This window comes from Nelusetta ayraudi, unplaced genomic scaffold, assembly GCF_046127955.1.
Source record: "Nelusetta ayraudi isolate G7.1 ecotype Tasmania unplaced genomic scaffold, CSIRO-AGI_Nayr_v1 ptg000016l, whole genome shotgun sequence".
Classification (NCBI taxonomy): Eukaryota; Metazoa; Chordata; class Actinopteri; order Tetraodontiformes; family Monacanthidae; genus Nelusetta; species Nelusetta ayraudi.
Window position 1 is genome coordinate 5,496,194 of NW_027466066.1, and position 18,876 is coordinate 5,515,069.

General features: G+C 50.5%; 1 protein-coding gene across 1 annotated transcript in view; it reads right to left on the minus strand.

Annotated features, from left to right (window-relative positions):
* Positions 1–13,972, minus strand: part of fam20ca (FAM20C golgi associated secretory pathway kinase a) — a 33,115-nt gene extending 19,143 nt beyond the window's left edge. The window contains exons 1-3 of the mRNA XM_076024140.1: positions 12,910–13,972; positions 12,311–12,501; positions 7,958–8,036 (exon numbers count right to left, since the gene is read on the minus strand). Coding sequence (XP_075880255.1) covers positions 7,958–8,036; positions 12,311–12,501; positions 12,910–13,487 — 848 coding nt within the window. The 5' untranslated portion in view covers positions 13,488–13,972. The remainder of the gene's footprint in view (positions 1–7,957; positions 8,037–12,310; positions 12,502–12,909) is intronic.
* Between the last annotated feature and the right edge of the window lie 4,904 nt (positions 13,973–18,876).

The following is an 18,876-nucleotide window of genomic DNA, read 5'->3' on the forward strand; positions in this document are numbered from 1 at the left end:
AGCGCGCAAGGGAAAAAGAGCAAGAGAGAGATAGATAGAGAGAGAGAGAGAGAGAAAAAACCCCTATGTAAAGCTGTAATTAATTTTTCTGAAAGGGATGTAAACGCTGAGACTATTGACAGCGTCACGGTATCAGCCTGGAGCCGGAGGACACAAAGCTCTTTCTGTCCCTGAATAGAGGCTCAGGAGTGAAGGGAGGAGGAGGAGGAGAAGGAGGAGGAGGAGGAGGAGGACGGGGAGGAAGGAGGGAGCGAGCGCGGAGGTGGAGAGGCTGTAAAATGAGCGTTGCTAAACCACATTAGAGCGCCTTTAAAAGCAAATTAATCTTAAGGAGCTGCGGAAGAGACTCGGCGGGACCCAGAGGGAGCCAGAGAGGAAGAGCTGCTGCAAAATTAAAGCTGCAGCAAAAAAACAAAACAAAAAATATATTTAATATATGCAAGAGTCAAGAATTAGTCTTGTTTGCTCCTCAGATTGCGGTTAACAGTTAATGCATTTGCAATTATCAAATTTTAATTTATGACCAATTTGACATTGAATGTAGATTTTTTTTTTTAGGCGCTCTAAATAATTGTCTTCACTAGGTTGCGATGCCACAAGCCACGGATTGTCTTTGAAAGTGTGGGAAACCACAAGCCTGCCGTCCATCCGTCTTCTCTGTATTCACACACGCTTGGGGCGGAACGCGAGCGGTGAGTTGAGAGGAGACGCCCAAGAGCTCGGCGGAGGCGTTTCAGAAACGACCGTGCAACTTCCTCCCTCCGACCTCGAGGCCTCGCTTCCTCTCAGACCCTCCCCGACTGCTCCCCATGCAGGAGCCTCCAGCCGCAGCCGCAGGTGCGAAGTTCTCCTCCGCCTGCTGAACATGCTTTCAGGAAGGCTGACGCGGCCACAAATGGGGAAGTTCGCGCAAAACGCACGTACCCGAAGAAAGCTGAAACGTGAAAAGATTTGACGTGCGGTCGTTGAAAGCAGTGGCGCTCAACTGGTGGAAGTTTCAGGACACCCAGTTTTTTTTTTTTTCTCATCATGAAGTCGCCACCTAAAATTTGGACCACGAAAATAAAATCGCTTGCCCACTTATTGTCATTTTTAGTAAAGAAATGAAAAAGAAAATATATTATTGAATTGAAAAAATTGAAAAAAATATTGAATTGAATTGTGTTTCCTGCAAAATAAATGCCCAACATTTTCTCATAAATCTTTCTAGATATATTTTATAATCCCTTTAAAAAAAAAAAAATGCTGCCTAATCAAAACAGCTCCGTGACCCACTTTGGGGTTGCGACCCACCAGTTGAGAAACACCGGTTTATAGTGTCTGTATGAGCTCATTTTATTATTATTTTCTTTACATTTTTGTGTGTGTGTGCAAATTATTTGCCAGTGTTTAAGGACTGACTGACTGTGTGGACCAGATTATAGGCGTAAAGGGGAAGGGAGGGGAAGTGGGGGTTAAGGCCCCACCCATCAGCTTCCCTCTGTGCATCTGCGTTAGCAGCAGCTGTGCCGACAGCTGGCGGCGGCGGCGAGCTTTACGGCCGCGCACCGGCAAACTCTCCATAGAGCGTCTGACTCAAATGAGCCGATCATTTTGGCCCTAGTGGGAGATCGTTAGAGAAGCGCTGTTATGCAAGTGACAAGCATGGAATAATAATGACCCCCCACCACCACCCCACCACCAAAACAAACAAACAAACAGAAAACACCCCAGATATGCTGGTTGAGCCACGAGGATGAATTCAGGAGGGGATTTTGTGTGTTTGTGTGCCGTTAAATGCTTGTGTGCACGCAACCACGCTGCGTTTACCCATGAAATGAGACATTCGGGTGCTTTATAAAGGCCTCGGATCTGTTGCTCAATAAGATTTCTTTTTAATTGCGGTGGTTACTGCGTTTTCCGCGGCTGCCGGTGAACTTCTATAGGACCAGACGCCGATGTTATCCGGTTTGCGTGGACGCTGCGGCGGCTGAAGGTTTAAACCTCCTCGGCTGGTTAGCACGAGCGCTAAACTCGAAGCCGCCGAGGACGAATGGGAAGCTTCCTCCCGTTGCGCTTTTGCACGGGGGCGTCAACGACGGAGTCCATCTTTGAGGATGAGCCGAGTTGTCGGCCTTTCCTCGGGAGTTTCATCTCCTCATCTTCGGGGGAAGAGATCCACGTCGAAGAAAAAAAATACAGAGCGCGGCAGACACGGCTCCGCTGTGGGCGGAGCCTCCGGCTTGCTTCGCCGGCTGCCGTGAGGAGGCCCGGCTTGTCGGAACTCGTCGGCGTCACGCGTTTCTTGTGGGGACCGGGAGGGGCGGGGGGGGGGAGCTGCGTGCCCTACATGTATATATGTGCGTTCTAGCACGTGTTTTCACATGTAATGAACACAGTGGGTTGATGTCACGGCTCTGGGCGCAAGCTGGGGGTGGAGGTGGAGGGGCGGAGGGGTCGGTCGGGTTGCGTGTGGCAAACAAGGACGATCAAAGTCGTTTCCGCTATTCGCCGCCATGCATAAACCATGGCGGAGCCCGAGAGGCTGCAGCAGCGGCGGCGGAATCAAAAGGTGGTGGGGGAGGGGGTGGAGGTGCAGGGGTTGGGGGTGGGGGTCTCGTCAGGCGGGGAAACCAATCCTTTCTTTGCATATCTGAGGCTTACACCTCCTCCGTCGCTCAGCCCTCCTCCTGACAAATCCAATTAGCACCACACAGTCGTCGCTGCCGCGTGCCGCCGCCGCCGCGTGCCGCCGCCAGCCGCCGCCAGCCCGGGAATCTCGGCGGCGGGGTCGGCGGGGCTGCGGGGGGCCTCGAGCCCCCCACAGCCCACCCTCCACCATCCACCACCCACTCCAGCTGCGGCATGATCACGGTCCGCCTGGCCGGCTGCTCCATCGTGTCCGCCGCTCGTCTCCTCGTCTCTCACGCCGTCTTTTTTTTTTTGTGAGCTGCGGCGGTGTTTCTCTCAACTTTGCCCAACACGGTGGTTGCCCACCCTCCCCGCAACTTCCTGTCCCATCAGACATGCCAGCAGTCCTCACTTCGCATCACGTCTCGTCACCATTCATATTTCATTGGCCGAGGGGAGCATGTCTCGTTTGTCCCAGCCAGTAGCACGGCACTGGTTCAGTTGGGAGGCCGGGCGGTGGGAGGTTCGAGGACACGTGCACCGTCGTGCAACACAGCCGGTCGTTAAAGACACGAACTCCGTTGCTCTTTTTTTCGGCTGAGATGGAGCGGTGAGCTGCAGAGACTCGAACGAAACTTGAACGCCAAAAATACTCATTTTCCTCCAAGAGAGGAAGTTTAATGTGATAATAATCAGCCGACCAATCAGAATGACACACTGGTTATGCACAAGGCCAACTGGCCACACAGCAGCAGCAGTTAGACGAGTTAAATGAGTCGCCTGTGCAGTTTTTATTTCAGTGCTGCTGTCTCTTTTTATTTCACGTCTTGAGCCAAATTGTGCGGATTTAAAGCGCTCCCCATTCACATTCCCATATTATGTAAAACTCACCCGTGTTTTTTCAACAGTAATCTGTCTCGACCCTGTGACTAAAATCCCTAGAAACCCTTCTTCCGCAGCAGAGCGTCAGTTGGAGCAAAAAAAAAAAAAAGCTCACGTGTTATTGTGTGGAAGGCTGCAAACAGAGGGCTAAATGCACAGTTCACCCAAAAATACGCAGCGTTTTGTCTATTCAAGCGTCGTGCACGTCTCTCCGAGTCTGGGACGAAATGTAAAAGTCTGCGAACGAGTGCACTTGACAGTATTTGCACCAACGGTCCAATGCAAATATTTCAACAACCCACAACCAAAATTTGACTGGGCTGAAAAACTTCCGTAAAACCCCTTCGCTGAACTGCAGCTTTTATGAACCTAAACGAGCGTCTCGTGCGCCTCTCTCTCTCTCTCTCTCTCTCTCTCTCGGCCGCTTTAAATCGCCAACGCAGACGGAGACAGATGAAACGAGCCTCCGAAACTTTCTTCCCCACCACCACAGCCACCGCTGCCACAGCCGCTGCCGCTGCCGCTGCACGGTGGAAACGTGGCATGGCTGCGTCTGGCAGGCTGTCAGCTCGTGCTGTAGCGCTTCGCAGATTTGCATTTGGCTCAAAGGAGGCCCGAAACATCAAAAGCCTCTTTGAAGCGCCACTTGACGCCGAACAACGGGGGACAGGTGAAGCGAGACAATGCTCCGAACTACAGTACCCAGCATGCACCTCGCTCCCGGGGAGAGAAACAACAGTGGAAGAAAGGTTCCCCTCCGTCGGCCTCTCACTCGGGCGGCTGGTGCTTTTTTTTTTTTCTCGCGTCTGGCCGGACTTTGGCATATCGGCAGACAAAGCGCAGACTTTGAATAAAAAATGCCGTTCTAAATAAAGAGCTGCAGGAATTTGCAGCGTGTAATTCAGAGCATGGCATGCAATTATTGTCAAGACTGTTTTTTGTCTTTCTCTCTGCAAGCTGCTGGGAAGGAACGTTTGTGCGTCCGCTGCGAGGAAACCTGGACGGGACTCTGCGTATTTTAATCCCCGTTCTAATCTCTTCAATCTGACATGAATCTGATGATGATCTGATGCCGTCTCCGAGTCGTCTCTTCTTTCCCTTTCAAACCCCCCTCACGCATTCAAGCGAGCGTGTAAGCCCTGAGAAGAAAAAAAAAAAAAAAAAAAACGCAAACTACAGCGTCTGCGATGCTGCAGCGCCGCAACAAACACGGCCGATCCGCGGCATAGGTTTGTGCCGGAACGCTATATATAGATTGGATTAGACGGCCGATGATGTATGACTTTAACCTGATCCTATTAAAGCCACACGATGCTTGGAGCAGGTGCCCGGGGGGCTTAGCCGCAAACCCCCTCCGTCCTAGCGGGAGCATCGCATCCCGTGCGCTTAACGCACAGCTAAACTAATAAAACTCTACGGGGGAGGGGGCGATGGAGGAGGACGCTGAGCAACCGTCATCCCACTGTGAAGGTTTTGTCTCCTTGGGAATAGTGGCAGTGGGCCTCGTCGGTTCCAACAGCTTCGTGTTTCTCACTCTCGAGTCTTTCATCATTCGCAGCGCGACGCTTTGCCACGAGTCTCCCAGCGAGTGTCCTTGATGCACCTGAGCGCCGTTCCTCAGCCGTCAGCTCCCTAAATGCGTCCGTCACCTCTTTCTTTCATCCAGTCGTACTTATACGAGAGGCCTTTTTCAATTACTATCATTATTTTTTCACTAACCTTTTTGTGAGCTACTTCATGGATCCTGAGTCATATGAAGGGCTACCAGTTTGCTAGACTAGCTAGATTAGTTAGCTAGCCTCTCCTGAAATAACAAACTCTCTGAGTTATTATTATTAATGATGACTCATCTATGTGAATACACTTATCTAGTTCATGAGCTCTCAATAATTATCAAGAAAGACCTAACAAGGTTGGATAAAGTTGAATTTTAGATGCAGCTCAACAAGTTGTGCAATATTTATAGCCTGCGGGCTACTCATGTGGTCCTTGGGGGCTACCTGGTGCATGCGGGCACCGCGTTGATGATGGGTGTCGCTCTGCCTTCGCCCTATGAAAACTGGGAGAGGCTCCAGCAGACCCCACTGACCCTGAGTTCAGGAAGAAGCAGGTATTGAAAATGGATGGATGGATGGATGGATGGATGGATGGATGGGTAAACAGGGTTTACGCAATTTCAAGATTAACCAAAACGCTCCTGCAGGTAAAGTGCCTCGGCCGCCTGATTCGCTACTTGGCACTGAAGTGCACCCCCTCCACTTCCAACCTCCCGCCCCCCTCGCCTTAGACACTCACTGCAGTCTCCTTTGTAGACGCTTGAAGAAGACGCGGAAGACACGGAGCGCCCTCAGATGCTGTTGGGTAAAGGCTCGGCCGCCTGCTGTGAGCTGCTTTTTCCGACTTGAAAGAGTTTGCTCGCCTCAAAGATGAAACAGACGGCGGGATCGCCGTCGAGACGGTCATTAATCTCCGAGGTGCTGTTTACTTGAGCGGCGGCTCGATGCGCGGTGGCAGAAAAGAGGTTGTTTTGTCTGATTACGCCGCGTTGAGAGAGAGGAAGAAAAGTGAAAAATGCAGCCTTAAGATTTATTTTAAGCAATATCGCGCAGGGGAGAGCGATACAGAGAGAGCGATGGTCACTTGAATATTTCATCACAGGCGAGGCGTGGTTGGAAGCATGCGGCTTTGTCAAGAAGAATTCACAGGCTGACGCAGATTTCTTCTTGAAAGGTTTATTTTTTTTTTTACTTAAACTTCAACCAGAAGTCGACTGGTTCAACTTTGCCGCAGTCCCCGATTAACTGCACATTGCATTTCCCATCAGGCCATCCTAACACCAACTTCAGACGGCAAGCGCAGAAAACGAGTGATCAAAATCCTGCAATGTGCAAAGTCAGACTCCGCGTATTCAGTCACACAACAGCACAAAAGCTGCAGTTGTGTTGAAGCTCCGATGCGTCAAAAAGCCCCACTGAGGGTCAGCAACACCTCCCGTCCAATCAAAACGCTCGGTCACAACTAATCGTGAAGCTCGTCCATCACAAGTTTTGCAGGCGGACACTTTTTTTCTTTTTTTTTTTGATATCCATGAATCCATATGAAGTTTTTTTTGCACGGCGCCCGAACCCTGCGATCCTCTGCTCGCCCCACCGGAATGAGCTGTCAAGCGTGAACGCAGAAAAATGACCCGGAGAGCGAGTTCATCTCCGAAAACCTGTGTTCCCCGGGAATGAAGTCGCGGCCGCGTTCATCCGAGGCCCCGACGCTGAATCAGGGGCTCGTGTGCCAAGACGGCGGCTGAGCAAACTTGCAACTCGCGACAGCGGGGAGAGAAAACGCAACCGAAAGCAACGTGTCGCCCTTCATCTTTCGAGCTGAAGTTGAGACGGCGTTGAGTTTCGCTCGCCGCGGATGCGAGGGATCATCATCACACACACACACACACGCGCGCGCGCTCGCGCTACCTGTTTGGGTTGTCAAGCTGTGGAGCTTTGAGCATCACTCACCTGCTTTGCGAAGCTAACACATGCAAACAGCCTCTCTTTGTCTCCCCTCTTTCATCCCCGGCTCTCTCTTCCACCATCAACCCCCCTCCCTTCCTCCCTTCCCCCCCCCCACCCCCCCACCTCCAATCTCCCCCTCCCCCGCTGGGAATCTTGCATTGAAAACCATCCCCGCATTTCATCGCAATCACACTCAGGCGCTTCCGAGCAATTACTTCTGACGGCGGTCCAGTTGGCCCGGACCGCTGTTCATCCCGCCGCCCGATGTGGGAATTCATCGGGCGAAACTCGAAGCAGATGAGAGGGGAGTGGGGGAGATCCTGTTTTTTTTTTTTTTTTTTTAATTCGTGTGCGTGAGCTTTGCCAGCATATACGCCTCCCCGAAGACGTCTTCACAATGGCTCGGTGCTCATTTTAATTAACACATAAGCCTGTTGATGTTAATTAAAATAGAAGAAAAAAAGAAAAGAGAAGCAGACAGGAAAAGATCACTCGGCGCGGAGAGCCGGGTATCTGAGCACGGCGCTCGGCGGGTATTCAGCCGAGGTTTTTCCGGCGCACTCTTTGAAACACGGGCGCTCCCCAAGTGGGCAGCGGGCGGAAGACGAGCCACGAGGAGTGACTCGGAGGGATGCACATCTGCCTGAAATGCTCAGGCGGCAATTTAGACTGCGTTCAGACGGCGGGCGAATCTGATTCAAATCTGATTCCTTCTCAAATTCTCAATTTTTAGGGCTGACTGTACATACTGTTATTAGCAAGCATCCAAATGGGATCTTGGCTCTGTTCAGACCGGGCAGCATTATTGACCCATACCCTGTAGCAACGACGTCAGAGCAGAGGCGTCCATATTTCAATGTGGATGGGCTAAAAATCGGATTTTGGCTGGCAGTCTGAACGCGGCCGTAGATTCCACTGTGCTGCACGCAGCAGCGAGGATGCAAAAGCGAGCTGTTACTTACTTCATGGGCTTGAACAGCGCTTGTCCGTAGTTTTGGAAAGTCATGATGAGCTTCAGCTGGGTGCCGCCCGATTTCATGGCTGCGTAGGAGGAGAAGGAAAAAAAAACAAAAAACAAAGCATTGAAATGTTTGATCAGTATCTGAAGCTCGCGCATAAACGCCCACGCGCGTGTCAACACGAGCGGTGAAACGATGCTTGAACATCTGCAGCTCTGTTTGCTAAACTGGGCAAAAAGTAATTTTGAGTGATTGGACGGTGGAGCTTTTTTGTCTGTTTGCTCAATCAATGTGCACCTGTCGCGTTTTTTCCCCCGTTTTTTTTTTTTTTTTTTAGAGTAGCTTTGATTAAAGGACCTGTGCGTAAGATTTGGCAGCCACCTCGTGGTAAGAAAGATTACTGCACACCATGGCAACGTTGATCCATGTTTTCTCATCTCATACTTTTTAATATCAAGTGTGATGTCACGGTTCAAATCATGGTTCATGGTTCAATCATGGTTCAATCACCAAAGATGTGAACATCCACTCGCTAGGCTTCTGTAGTGGTGCTATGGTTGCTTCCAAGCAGACCCTTCTTAGATACATATAAATACATATTCAAGAAGTATTATTTACGTAACTTTAAGTTAGGAAAATGCATGAAAACTGCAGTTTATGCCTGTAGGTCCCCTTTTAAATGTTGCAGGCTTGAGAGGATTATGGGCAACTTCAGTGTTTTTGCCTGCGCCGACTCAAACCGACACTCGCTTCTCCTTGCACGAAAATGCAACGACTCTTTGGATGAGTGACTCGCGTCGTCGCATGTGTCCGCGACCGCACGCGTGCTGCAAAACAGACCTGAGCTCGAGCAGATGTCCCACCCCCCCCCACCCCCCCGCCAGTGGACGACTGCGGTCGCTCCTACAAGGCTGCTGACCTCCTGCACCCCCAGCCAGGGCCCGCATGTCTCCGACTATCAGTCACGTCCGGGGTTCCGTCCGGTGGCCTGATGGAGGCTCGCTGTGAGCTCCTCCTCGCCCGACACCCGACTGGAACAAAGGCACCGGCGGGGCCTGTCTGAGCGCCCGGGCCCGTCTGTCATCATGGACGGGGCTTCTGGGGGATTTGCCCATTTATTACAGTGCATTAACTTGAGCGCATTACACAACGCGCCACTTCTGCCTTAACCTCGATATAAGCCCCCCGTAGTAGACCCACTTACAAACAGGGCCTGCTTCCTGAGTAGCCCTGGTAACTCTCCCTCACCTCCTTAGAAATATTTAAAATTCATCGCCTCTCTCGCCGTGTCCCCCATCCCCCACCCCCCCCACCCCCTCCCCTCCGCCTTGTTTGTACGTGTCATCCTTTTATTCCCCGACGCTGATGTTCCATCTGCCTCACTTTGTCTTGTAGAAATCGCAGCTGGCAGCAGGCTTCGCCTCTCGCCGTGACTCATTTTGTATTTTTTTTCCTAAAATCTTTTTCTGTTTTACATGCGATGACGCGCAGTAAGAGATCCCACGTAACCCTCAAGGTTTTGGGTCGCCTCCATCAGGACAGCGTGGATCGAGGACACTGGGTCCCCACCCCCCCCCAAAAGTGTCGAGGGTTTCCGGCACGCTTTCCAGATTTGTTGCGGACGGGTCAAGAGGATGTTGCCCCCGGGGGTAATCTTCAAACTCGTTGTGGATACACAAGCCTAAAACCTTTTTCGGAGATTGCAAACGACTGAACGGCGCTTTAATGCGGTGACCCTGAGAACACTCGCGAGCCACAATCCTTGAGGGACTGACCTCAATTCTCCCCGATAATAGCTAGATGTTTACAAAAAATAAAAAGGAAAAGAAAATTTCGTTTCTGACGGAAAACCACACAAGGTAATCCCTTGTGAACCTCCCCCTCCCCCCACTCCATCCCCTGCAAAAGCTCAGCTGATTGTTTCTGCGGATCTGCGGCGACGCGCAATTAAACACGACTTGAACTTTGACAAGAAATTCTTTGGTTTCTCCCAAAGGCCATCTGTCTCAGTATCCGTCTCTCAGCGCATATTACATAAAGTGCGACTCGGCGAAACTGCGCTGCATCGTACTCTCGGAGGGATTTGCACGACTTGTTCCTGCTTTCAGGGACTCGTTTCCCCTCTCTTTGGATTCATGGCATGAAGTCGGATTCATTCAGAGGCAACGGACGCAGTGCGATATTTTCCAAAGCAGAGACAGAAGAAAATTGAAAATATCCGGTCCGTTGCTGAGAGGACTGACGACCAAAGAGCTCTTCACTTGCCGAGCAACTTGCTGATTTTGCATATTGATTATTGATACGTTAACAGTCAACGGTGCTGATAAAAATCCAGGCTTAGCAGTACATTTAAATGTATTCTGTGAGTTAAAAGCTTTACCTGCCTTAGTAAACCTTTCGTATTTCCTCTTTTGTATGCATAAAGGCTTAGTTCACTCAAAATTGATATTGCACCAACATAGCGCTCACTAATTGGATTCAAGCTCAGGTGACTTTTTCTACCCCAAGCCACCGTTTGGATTACACTCATTGGGCAGAGTTCTCCGTCTGTGAAACTCCAGAGTGGTTACGTGGGAAATTAGAAAACAGCCACCGGGGGGGCCCCATCGAAAAAAGTGGTTTGCAAACCTGGGTGTTCTTGAGTCATGGAGGAAATGCTCCGGGCCCCACCCACCTGCCCCGCGCAGTGCCGTGGTGATAAATCCACCCTGTTGTCACCTGCGCCGCCGCACGCCGCTTGCGCGTATGATTTACGAGTTCCGGCAAACGACGCAGCCAAAGGCCAGCATCAGTTAGACCCGGTTGGTGCAGGAAGAGGAGGAGGAGGAGGAGGAGGAGGTGCAAAGCCGAGCCAAAAGGAAGCGGCTGAACGGTGGAACTTTCTAATCCCGTCACTGTTTAGCAACTTTGGGGAGAGACAGATAATCAGTAGGTGTGTGCGCCTGAGTGACCGGAGTGCTTGCAATGCGCACTTCCTGGCACACACACGCCACTTTTTTTCTTCTTCTAGGTGTGCCTCGGCTCAGACTGATGGTTCATTGGGAGCGCTACAAACATGGCCCATTAAAGTGGAGGCTCGGATGTGCGGCGTGAATGACAGCGAGCTGCCTCTGAGAGACGGAGCGACTAATAACAAAGAGACGGGGTCAGAGGGACGCACAGCGGCTCTTTGTGAGTGCACAAAGAGCCACTGACAATAACGGCGGTGCCGGATATTTTCAGTGCCCGGTATTGAAATCAGCCCAAGTCATTCGCTTCGTCCTGCCACCCTGACTTCGTATCGCAGTTTGCTGTGGCTCGAATTTTTGACTCTGACAAAATCTCTGTTGGAAGCGGCACACTAATTCAGAGATGCAGTGAAAACTGCCTTCAAGACCTTTCTTTCATGGAGAGCATCTCAGTGTGCAGCAGAGAGGACTATTTTTGTTTCACATTTGCATATTTTTTCCCTTTTTCTTCCGTAATTCTTTTACTCCTAGCAGACATTTTCAAAATAAAACAGCGGCTGCGATGTGACGGCTTGACGTTCTGTTTCAGCGACACGTCTCAGAAGGGGGATCAAGGAAAGGGATCAATGTTAGGGAATTACGTCTTAAAACTACATTTTTAGGCAAGAGACGTTTTGCTTTAATCTCATTTCTTTTTTTTCTCTTTCTTTTTTTTTGCCTCCGTTCAGCCGGCTGGCGTATACGTGCCGCGGAGAGGCTTTTTGAGCGACCTTCCCCTCTCTGCTTGTTTGTCATCCATCATCTCTTTAGCGCTGCCGGCGCTGTGCACATTCTCATTCGAGTACGGTCGCACGGAATGAAATGCATTTCGACCAGCGGGGTTCATAAGGCGGCAGCCCACCGCCAAGAGTGGCCGGTGTGCACACACACACACACACGCAGAATCACTGTTAGAGTCCGCATCGAGCTGAGAGAAAAGGCATTAGCACCAGAAATACACACACACACACAAAGAGAGAGAGAGAGGGAGAGAGGTCGAGATACGCGTGCGTGCGTTTGTGTGTGTGTGTGCTGCTTGATGGTGTTGTGGTCTCCTTGTCACACACTCGCCCGCGCAGCCAGACTGTACAAACAGGAACTGACATAATGTGATTCATTGTGCAATCAGACAGGTCAGCTGCACACGCGTCACTCGTTTCAGCTCCCCGAGACTGAACGCAAGTCAGAAATAAAACTCAAAAACCTCTGGCAAAAGTTCGTTTATCACAAGTCGACGACCTTTTTCGCAGACCTTCTCGTTGTCAAACACGACACGCGAAAACCACGTCGGTGGCAGGCTGGCTGATATCATTCTCAAAGCGAACACGTTTGAGTGAACATGGTTCATCTTGCGCTCTGGGTGACTCACCCACGCTGGTGATCTTCTGCGTGACCAGGTCCTTCAGCAGGGCGTCCAGCACGGGGTTGTACCTGGAGTAGAGCTCGTAGCGGTTGATGCCGACGTGGAAGCGGAGCCAGTTGGGGTACGACTCTGCCCTCGCCTCGTCGGTGGGAGAGAACTCCTCTTCCTCCTCCTCCTCGTTCCCATTTTCACCGTGCCTGAATAACAAAGGGAGATGTTTGGAGGTCTTGTCAGGTTCCGCTGTCACGACAATGTGTTTGACTGGTGATGGAATCTTTTTTTTAAATTTTATTTTAAGAAACAACTCTATCAGTGTTAAATGCTGTTGTGTATTATTTGTGGTCGACTAGTAACTCATGGGAAGGTGTGAGATGGTTTTACAACCAGAGATGGTTGGATGCACTTTCCATGAATGGACACTCCAGGTATAGGGAGGAGAGTGGAAGTGGGTCGATAGGCAGAGGTAGAGGTACATTTGTTGCGTAATTGCTTCACGTTCTCTCTCATGGCTCATTCCACGCGTGCCTTTCTATGTCACAATTGCCGTTCACATCAGTCTGCGCTTTATCGCGCCCAAATCTCCAAGTTCTGACAGAGGAACTCACCACGCCTGGTTCCCGGCTGCCCGCGGGTAGAACCGAATGTCGCTGTTGACGTTAAACAAAGTGTCGTCGTCCGTCAGGGGGGGAAGGTCAACCTTGTACAGGGGATGCGCGAACAGGGCGGCCAAGCGCGAGGCGCCGCGCACGTTGCTGCCGGCCCGAGCTCCGCTCGCGTCCCCGATGAGCGGCTTGTGGTCGTCAGCCCTGCCTCCCGGCGGCTCGCTGCGCCGGCGGGACCCCGCCGCTCCGTCCGCCGCCGCCGCCGCCGTGATCTTCTCCAGGGAGTGCGACGTGAGGTTGGAGCTCGGCTCGTTGCTGAAATCCTGCAGGATTCTCAGCGTGTGCTTGTTAGGCCAGCCCGCCTCCGCCGCCGACCTGGCGCGCTGCTTCCCCCAGCCCTGCGACTCTCCGGCCGGGTGCTGGGCGCACTGGCAGCCGCCGTCACCTCCACCGCCGCCGCCGCCGTCCGCTCCCGCTCCTCGCTTCTCCAGTTTGGGCAGCAGGTCTATCATGATGTGCATGGTGCACGCCACCAGGAACACCATGAGGATCAGCACTCGGAATTTGCGGAACAAAATCATCTTTAGCCCCGGTTGTTTCTCGCCGTCTCTCTTTTATTTTCTTTCAGTTGTTGTTATTGTCGTTGCGCGCGCTGGAGTGAATCTCTTCTTTCACGCAGCTCACGGCGGAGACACCGACATCCAGCAGCGGTGTGGTGCGATGACAAAGCAGCGGCGCAGGTTTCGGAGGATCGCCGTGAGCATCGCACGTAATTACAACCCTCAGTCCAGTGTTGACAATTCCATCAGGTGTCCTGCTCCCTCTTCAGCGCGATGAATCTGCTGTTTTCCGCGTCGTCAGCCGCGGATCTTCATCCCCCCCCGGATCGCAGTTGTGGATCGGCGGACGCTTCACTCGTCCAGAAGGGGCTGGATGCACGGGGCGAGTTTCCTGGTGACACGCGACCGCTCTCCTCCTCAGATCGGCTTCCTCGCGCCGCTGCCGGCGCGGAGTGAGATGTCAGAATGTGGCATAACTCTGCGCAGACAGGGCGAAGTAAAAACAGGAGAAAAGAAAGAGAAGGGGGAAAAAAAAACCCCAGCAGGAACGTCCGTGTATTCCACGCAGGGGGAAGATCCGCCTGGAATCAGCAGGTGATCCGCTCGGATGCGATGCAGAAGCTGGCAGGTGCAGGGATCCCTGGCTGTAATTCGTCCCCTTAACGCCGCCTTGTCTCCTTTCCAAGACTTCATCCAGGGTGGGTGTGTTAAATATTGCCATCCAGGCGCTGTGAGCCCAGCCTCAGTGACGTCATGAGGGGTGGGGGAAGAGGAGGAGGAGGAGGAGGGGGAGACAGAGACTGGCTGCGTCCCGCACATACAAGCAAGCCGAACGGCGCTGCGCGGGAGGAGGAAAGGAGAAAAGGGAGAGCTGCAGTTCTCCCGTCCACCGCCAGAGGGCGTTGGCGCGACCTCACTTAATGCGCCGGCGGTGATAAGATGTCCAGGGGGAGTATGTTATAAATTATGGTTATACTTTCATCTGAGAAATTAGGGCAGCGAGATCACTCACTGACTTATACTTCCCGTAATAATCTCTATTTTTTGGGTTGTCTAAAATTCACGGCTTGTGTGTGAAACACTCAAAACAGCTTTCACTTCAGAACTGAGGGAAAGCCGCTCACTTCACCAGCCTGGTCCGGTGTTTCAGGGCATCCGACAGCAGAGACGACAAGCCTGAGTCGTTAAATAGCCTTTTGCGAAAGAAACCAGAACAGAGCTACATTCAACGGTTTCATTTGATATCTGCAGAAGTTGCAGACTCTGGTCACATGACTTTCCTTGCATCAACCGGTCAGGCAGGTGTGCATTCTCCCCGTTACAAGATTAAATTGGAGTTGGTGACTTCATGATAGAAAAAAACTATATTATGACTTTTTAACAACGTTGTGCGACATTCATTTTTTAATTTATTTTTTTAAATTTAATATTTTTTTATTTTTTTAACCAGAACCAGAGCTTTGCAACACACTGGGCTAATTGGTAAGAAGATTGCAGTGCCTTATCAGACGGCACATGTTTTCTCTCTTGATTCACAGACAGAACTTGATTGAAGTTGATTTTAATCACTCTGTCTAAATTAGACGAGTTTAGGGTTTAGGATTTATTAAAGACTTGGTGCCACATCTGATTGTTCCTGCAGCAGTGTGGTAGGACCTTTGTCAATGTGTGAGCACAGCAGAGTCAGCTGAATACTTCTCATTTCCATTCAAACTAGCCAAAAGCGACATATTTATACAGAAAGCTTTTATTTTATTTTGGTAATCACTCACTAGTTTTCATAAGTTGCCTCAGTTGTGTTGATTTTTCTCTCAGATGTACATATTCAGTGATGCATGTGTAAAAAAATTGACGTCATCCTTTTGAGCAAGTTAGTAATGAAATATATAGCTAATTGTGATCATTTTGATATTAGCCGTAGCAGCATGAAAGCTTCTTCTGTCATGCTCAGCATCTCTGCAGGGTTTAGTTTGTCCTCAGCGGCTGACAGCTGAAGGAAATCACTTAGACTGCGCGGCTCTCTTCTCCGTGCTCGCTCTCTGCGGCTGTTCATCATTTTATTTGTGGGCTGAGGTGAGAGCCGCTGGCACCTTAATGGCCTGCTGCACGAGGAGTCTGTTAACTCAGCGAGAGAGTTCGGCACAAACTGTGTCCGACTCCACAGAGGACGCGATTGGATCGGGCGTCAATATCAAGAATGTTCTATAAAGGCGTGAAAACTTCCGTTTGAGTGAATTTAGGCGGAGCGTTTATCTCTAATATTTCCCTGAAATTACTGCTTGATTAACTCTCGCCCTGAGGCTTCTAACGGGGCCATTTCATTGTTCGCGATCGCCTTTTCCTTCTTTATGTTTTTTTTTTCTCCCCCTGCCGTCATAAAACCACTTACCTGCCTTGCCAGTGGCTGTTTGGTTCCATTTGCTGATAAAATTAGACACACAGTTTCATTTCCAAACTGCAGGGGGGCTCAAACACTTGCGGCAAATCGCGGCGAACAGCCAGCACTTGTAGCGGGGCCGGACACACTTCGCCGAGACTTGACAGGATTTCAGCGAATAACATTTTTAAGGAGCTCAGTCGGGCTGCCAAATGAGGGCCCTGTCGAAAGATCGGACCCAAAAAACACGGGAGCGTGGATGACGAAGACGAGGTGGCGTCCATCGTAGTGGAGTAAAAATGGGGCAAAATACACTATATTGTTGTGAATTTGCCAGAGACCATCAAGCGGCCTTGATTTGGAAGGGCTCGGCTGGGCTCGTCTCTTCTCCCTGCGGTGCCCAGGCGGGACTTCTCGCCATTGGTCCAAACAAAACAGGATCTTAGAGCCAACAAGCGAGCAGACTTTCATCCCCCGGGGGCCTCGCCTCGCCTCGCCTCGCCTCGTCTCCTGCTCCGTCCGTACACAGCAATTTGGCAACCGCGGATACATGGAATTTGCTCACATATGCGAGAGATAGCGTCTGTATTATGCTCCGGCTTGTGCCAGTGGCTCCTCAGCTCCAACCGTGCGTATACAGAAGGATTGGGCGCCCGTAAAAAGCCATGATGGTTGCTTCTGGCCCTCAGGAGAAAAGTGCAGGTCTTCGCCTCTTATTGCCTCTTAAGGCAGGTTGGGAATAATTGAGACCCGTTTGCTATCCAACCTGTAATTTGGCTCCCTGCTCGCTTGCTTGTACGCTTGCATTAAAAGAAAAGAAAAAAAAGAAGAAGAAGCTTGTTGAAGATGTTGATTCTAAAGAAATGAATCATCGCCGGCTCCCTCGGAATGAAAACCTTCTGATGGGAAAACCAAGGGATTGAAAACTGCAGAGCGTTTCAGAGAAATATCCTGAAAATGTAGAAGCATTAGAGATTGGATGGATGGGGGAGGAGGGGTAACATAAAAATCCATGTGTGATTTGCTCGATCGTTTCACAGGGACGTGTTCTTCTCGCTTTGGATTCATGGGGTGAAGCTTTGGAAGCTGTCTGACATTCTCTGAAACAACAGAGAAAGAGGGAAATGAAAATATTTGCTGGGTTGATTCGCTGATCTTTGGTTCCCATTAAACTGCTGAAATTAAACGTCTGTAAACTTGCTTATTTTGTACTGATTACTGATACGTTTCAGACGGACGGCAAACAAAGCCACGGTTCTCATTTGAAGTGACATTGGAGTGCATTACTCTTTGTTTATTAAAATTACGTTATTTAATGTTCGGAACTGTCACAAGTAGTTCATTGATGATGCCCCGAGCTGCTTACGTGGATTTGAAAATGCCACCAGGTCCTGAATCCAGAGAGAGCTCCTCGAAGTAAACAAGTGTGATATTGTAATGGAATAATACATCGTAATATTTTCAGTGAACTGTCCCTTTAAATCAGTCTTTTAATATCTTGTGCCTTGGATATCAAATAAAAAGTCCAATGCCATTAAATAATAACTCGACGCTTTGAGGTCACTGCGCTTCATTCATTGGACTCATTGGAAATTCCTTCAGCTTCAAATCGATTTTCTCCTCCATTTCGAGATTCCTGCGTGGCTTTAAACCGAGATTGCAACCGTCACGTTCTTGCCGGTGATTTTTGATTTTGGCCGAGTGTGTGTGTGTGCCGAGTGCTTCACCTTACGTTCGGAGTCAGAGGTGGCACAAAGACGTGGGAGAGAGGAATCCAGGCAGGAACATTGCCGCGTCCTTTTCTTGAAAGTTCTGCTCGAACTTCACAAACTCGTTGGTGGGAATCAAGGTTATACGGCAGCACAGTCTGGTGGCTTTAGGAGCAGATTGAGGCAACATTTATTTCTCTGCCCCGGCGAATCAAACATTCATGATACCTCGCCGGGGAGCGGCGATAAAAATATAGATCTTTTTTTTTTTCTTCCTTCTTTTTTTTTTTTATCGCTTTGTTTCATAAAAGGCCATAAGCTCAGTCACATTAAGCCCTGTTGGGCACTTTAATGGGGCGGGTGATTTGTTAATAGCTAATTTCAAGCTGAGGCAGCCAGTGGCTGGGCAAATGTCGCAAGTCTGGAGCTTCTAATTGGAGAATAATGTGGCAGAGTGATGGCAATAAAAAGGTTGACTTGACAAATGACTTGTCGGCGGGTACGGCGGAGGGACGGGGGAGGAGGGGGCGTGGCTGGCGGGTCTGAGGGGAGGGGAGGGTGCTGAGTAATGACACATTTATGCACTTGGCTGAGGATGGCTCTCCGTGGGAGGCGCCCGTCGCCGACTGTAGGTGCGACTTTTTAAATGCTCCGAGGCCGAGACGAGTCGCTCACCCGCTGAAAGGATTCAAACAATAACTTTCCAGTCCCCAATGATTAAGAGTCGTCTCTTCTCTGGAAATCAGTTTCATTGCGAAGGCAACGGCCTCTCGTTCGAACTCCGAACCCACCTCATCCCCCCAACCCCAGAATTAAAGTAATGAGACGAGCGGCGCCACCCGGAGGGCCGCAGTGGTCCCGCTGGGCTGTTGATCTCTTTATCTCAAAGACTGAAAGAACTGAGCCGATCGCAGGGATTTCAAATTGGGGGTGGGGGGTGACCTTGGCAGCTAATACGTAGTGAAGGGGAGGGGGGTGGGGGGTGGGGTGTAATGGTTCTGCTGGACAGAGCGCTAGGTAGCTAGTTGAACACCTACTGAACCCTCCACTGTCCGTCTTCGGCTATTTTTGAGCCGCTTTCTGTAAAAAAGAATCCGCTCCGAGCTCCTTCGATCGCAACTCTTTGGAAACCCGATAAGTAGCTTAGTGGGCCCCATATGCTGCCCATTCAGAGATTTTTATTGATTTATCCCAAACTCCAGGGGAGCTGCCTTGCCTCAATCCTCCAAAAAACCCCTGTAGATCTCCAGAAAACGGGGTATTTAGCCCTCTGTTTGCAGCCTCCTGTGAAGACACTTGGTGTGAGCAAAGTGAGGCTTTGTTG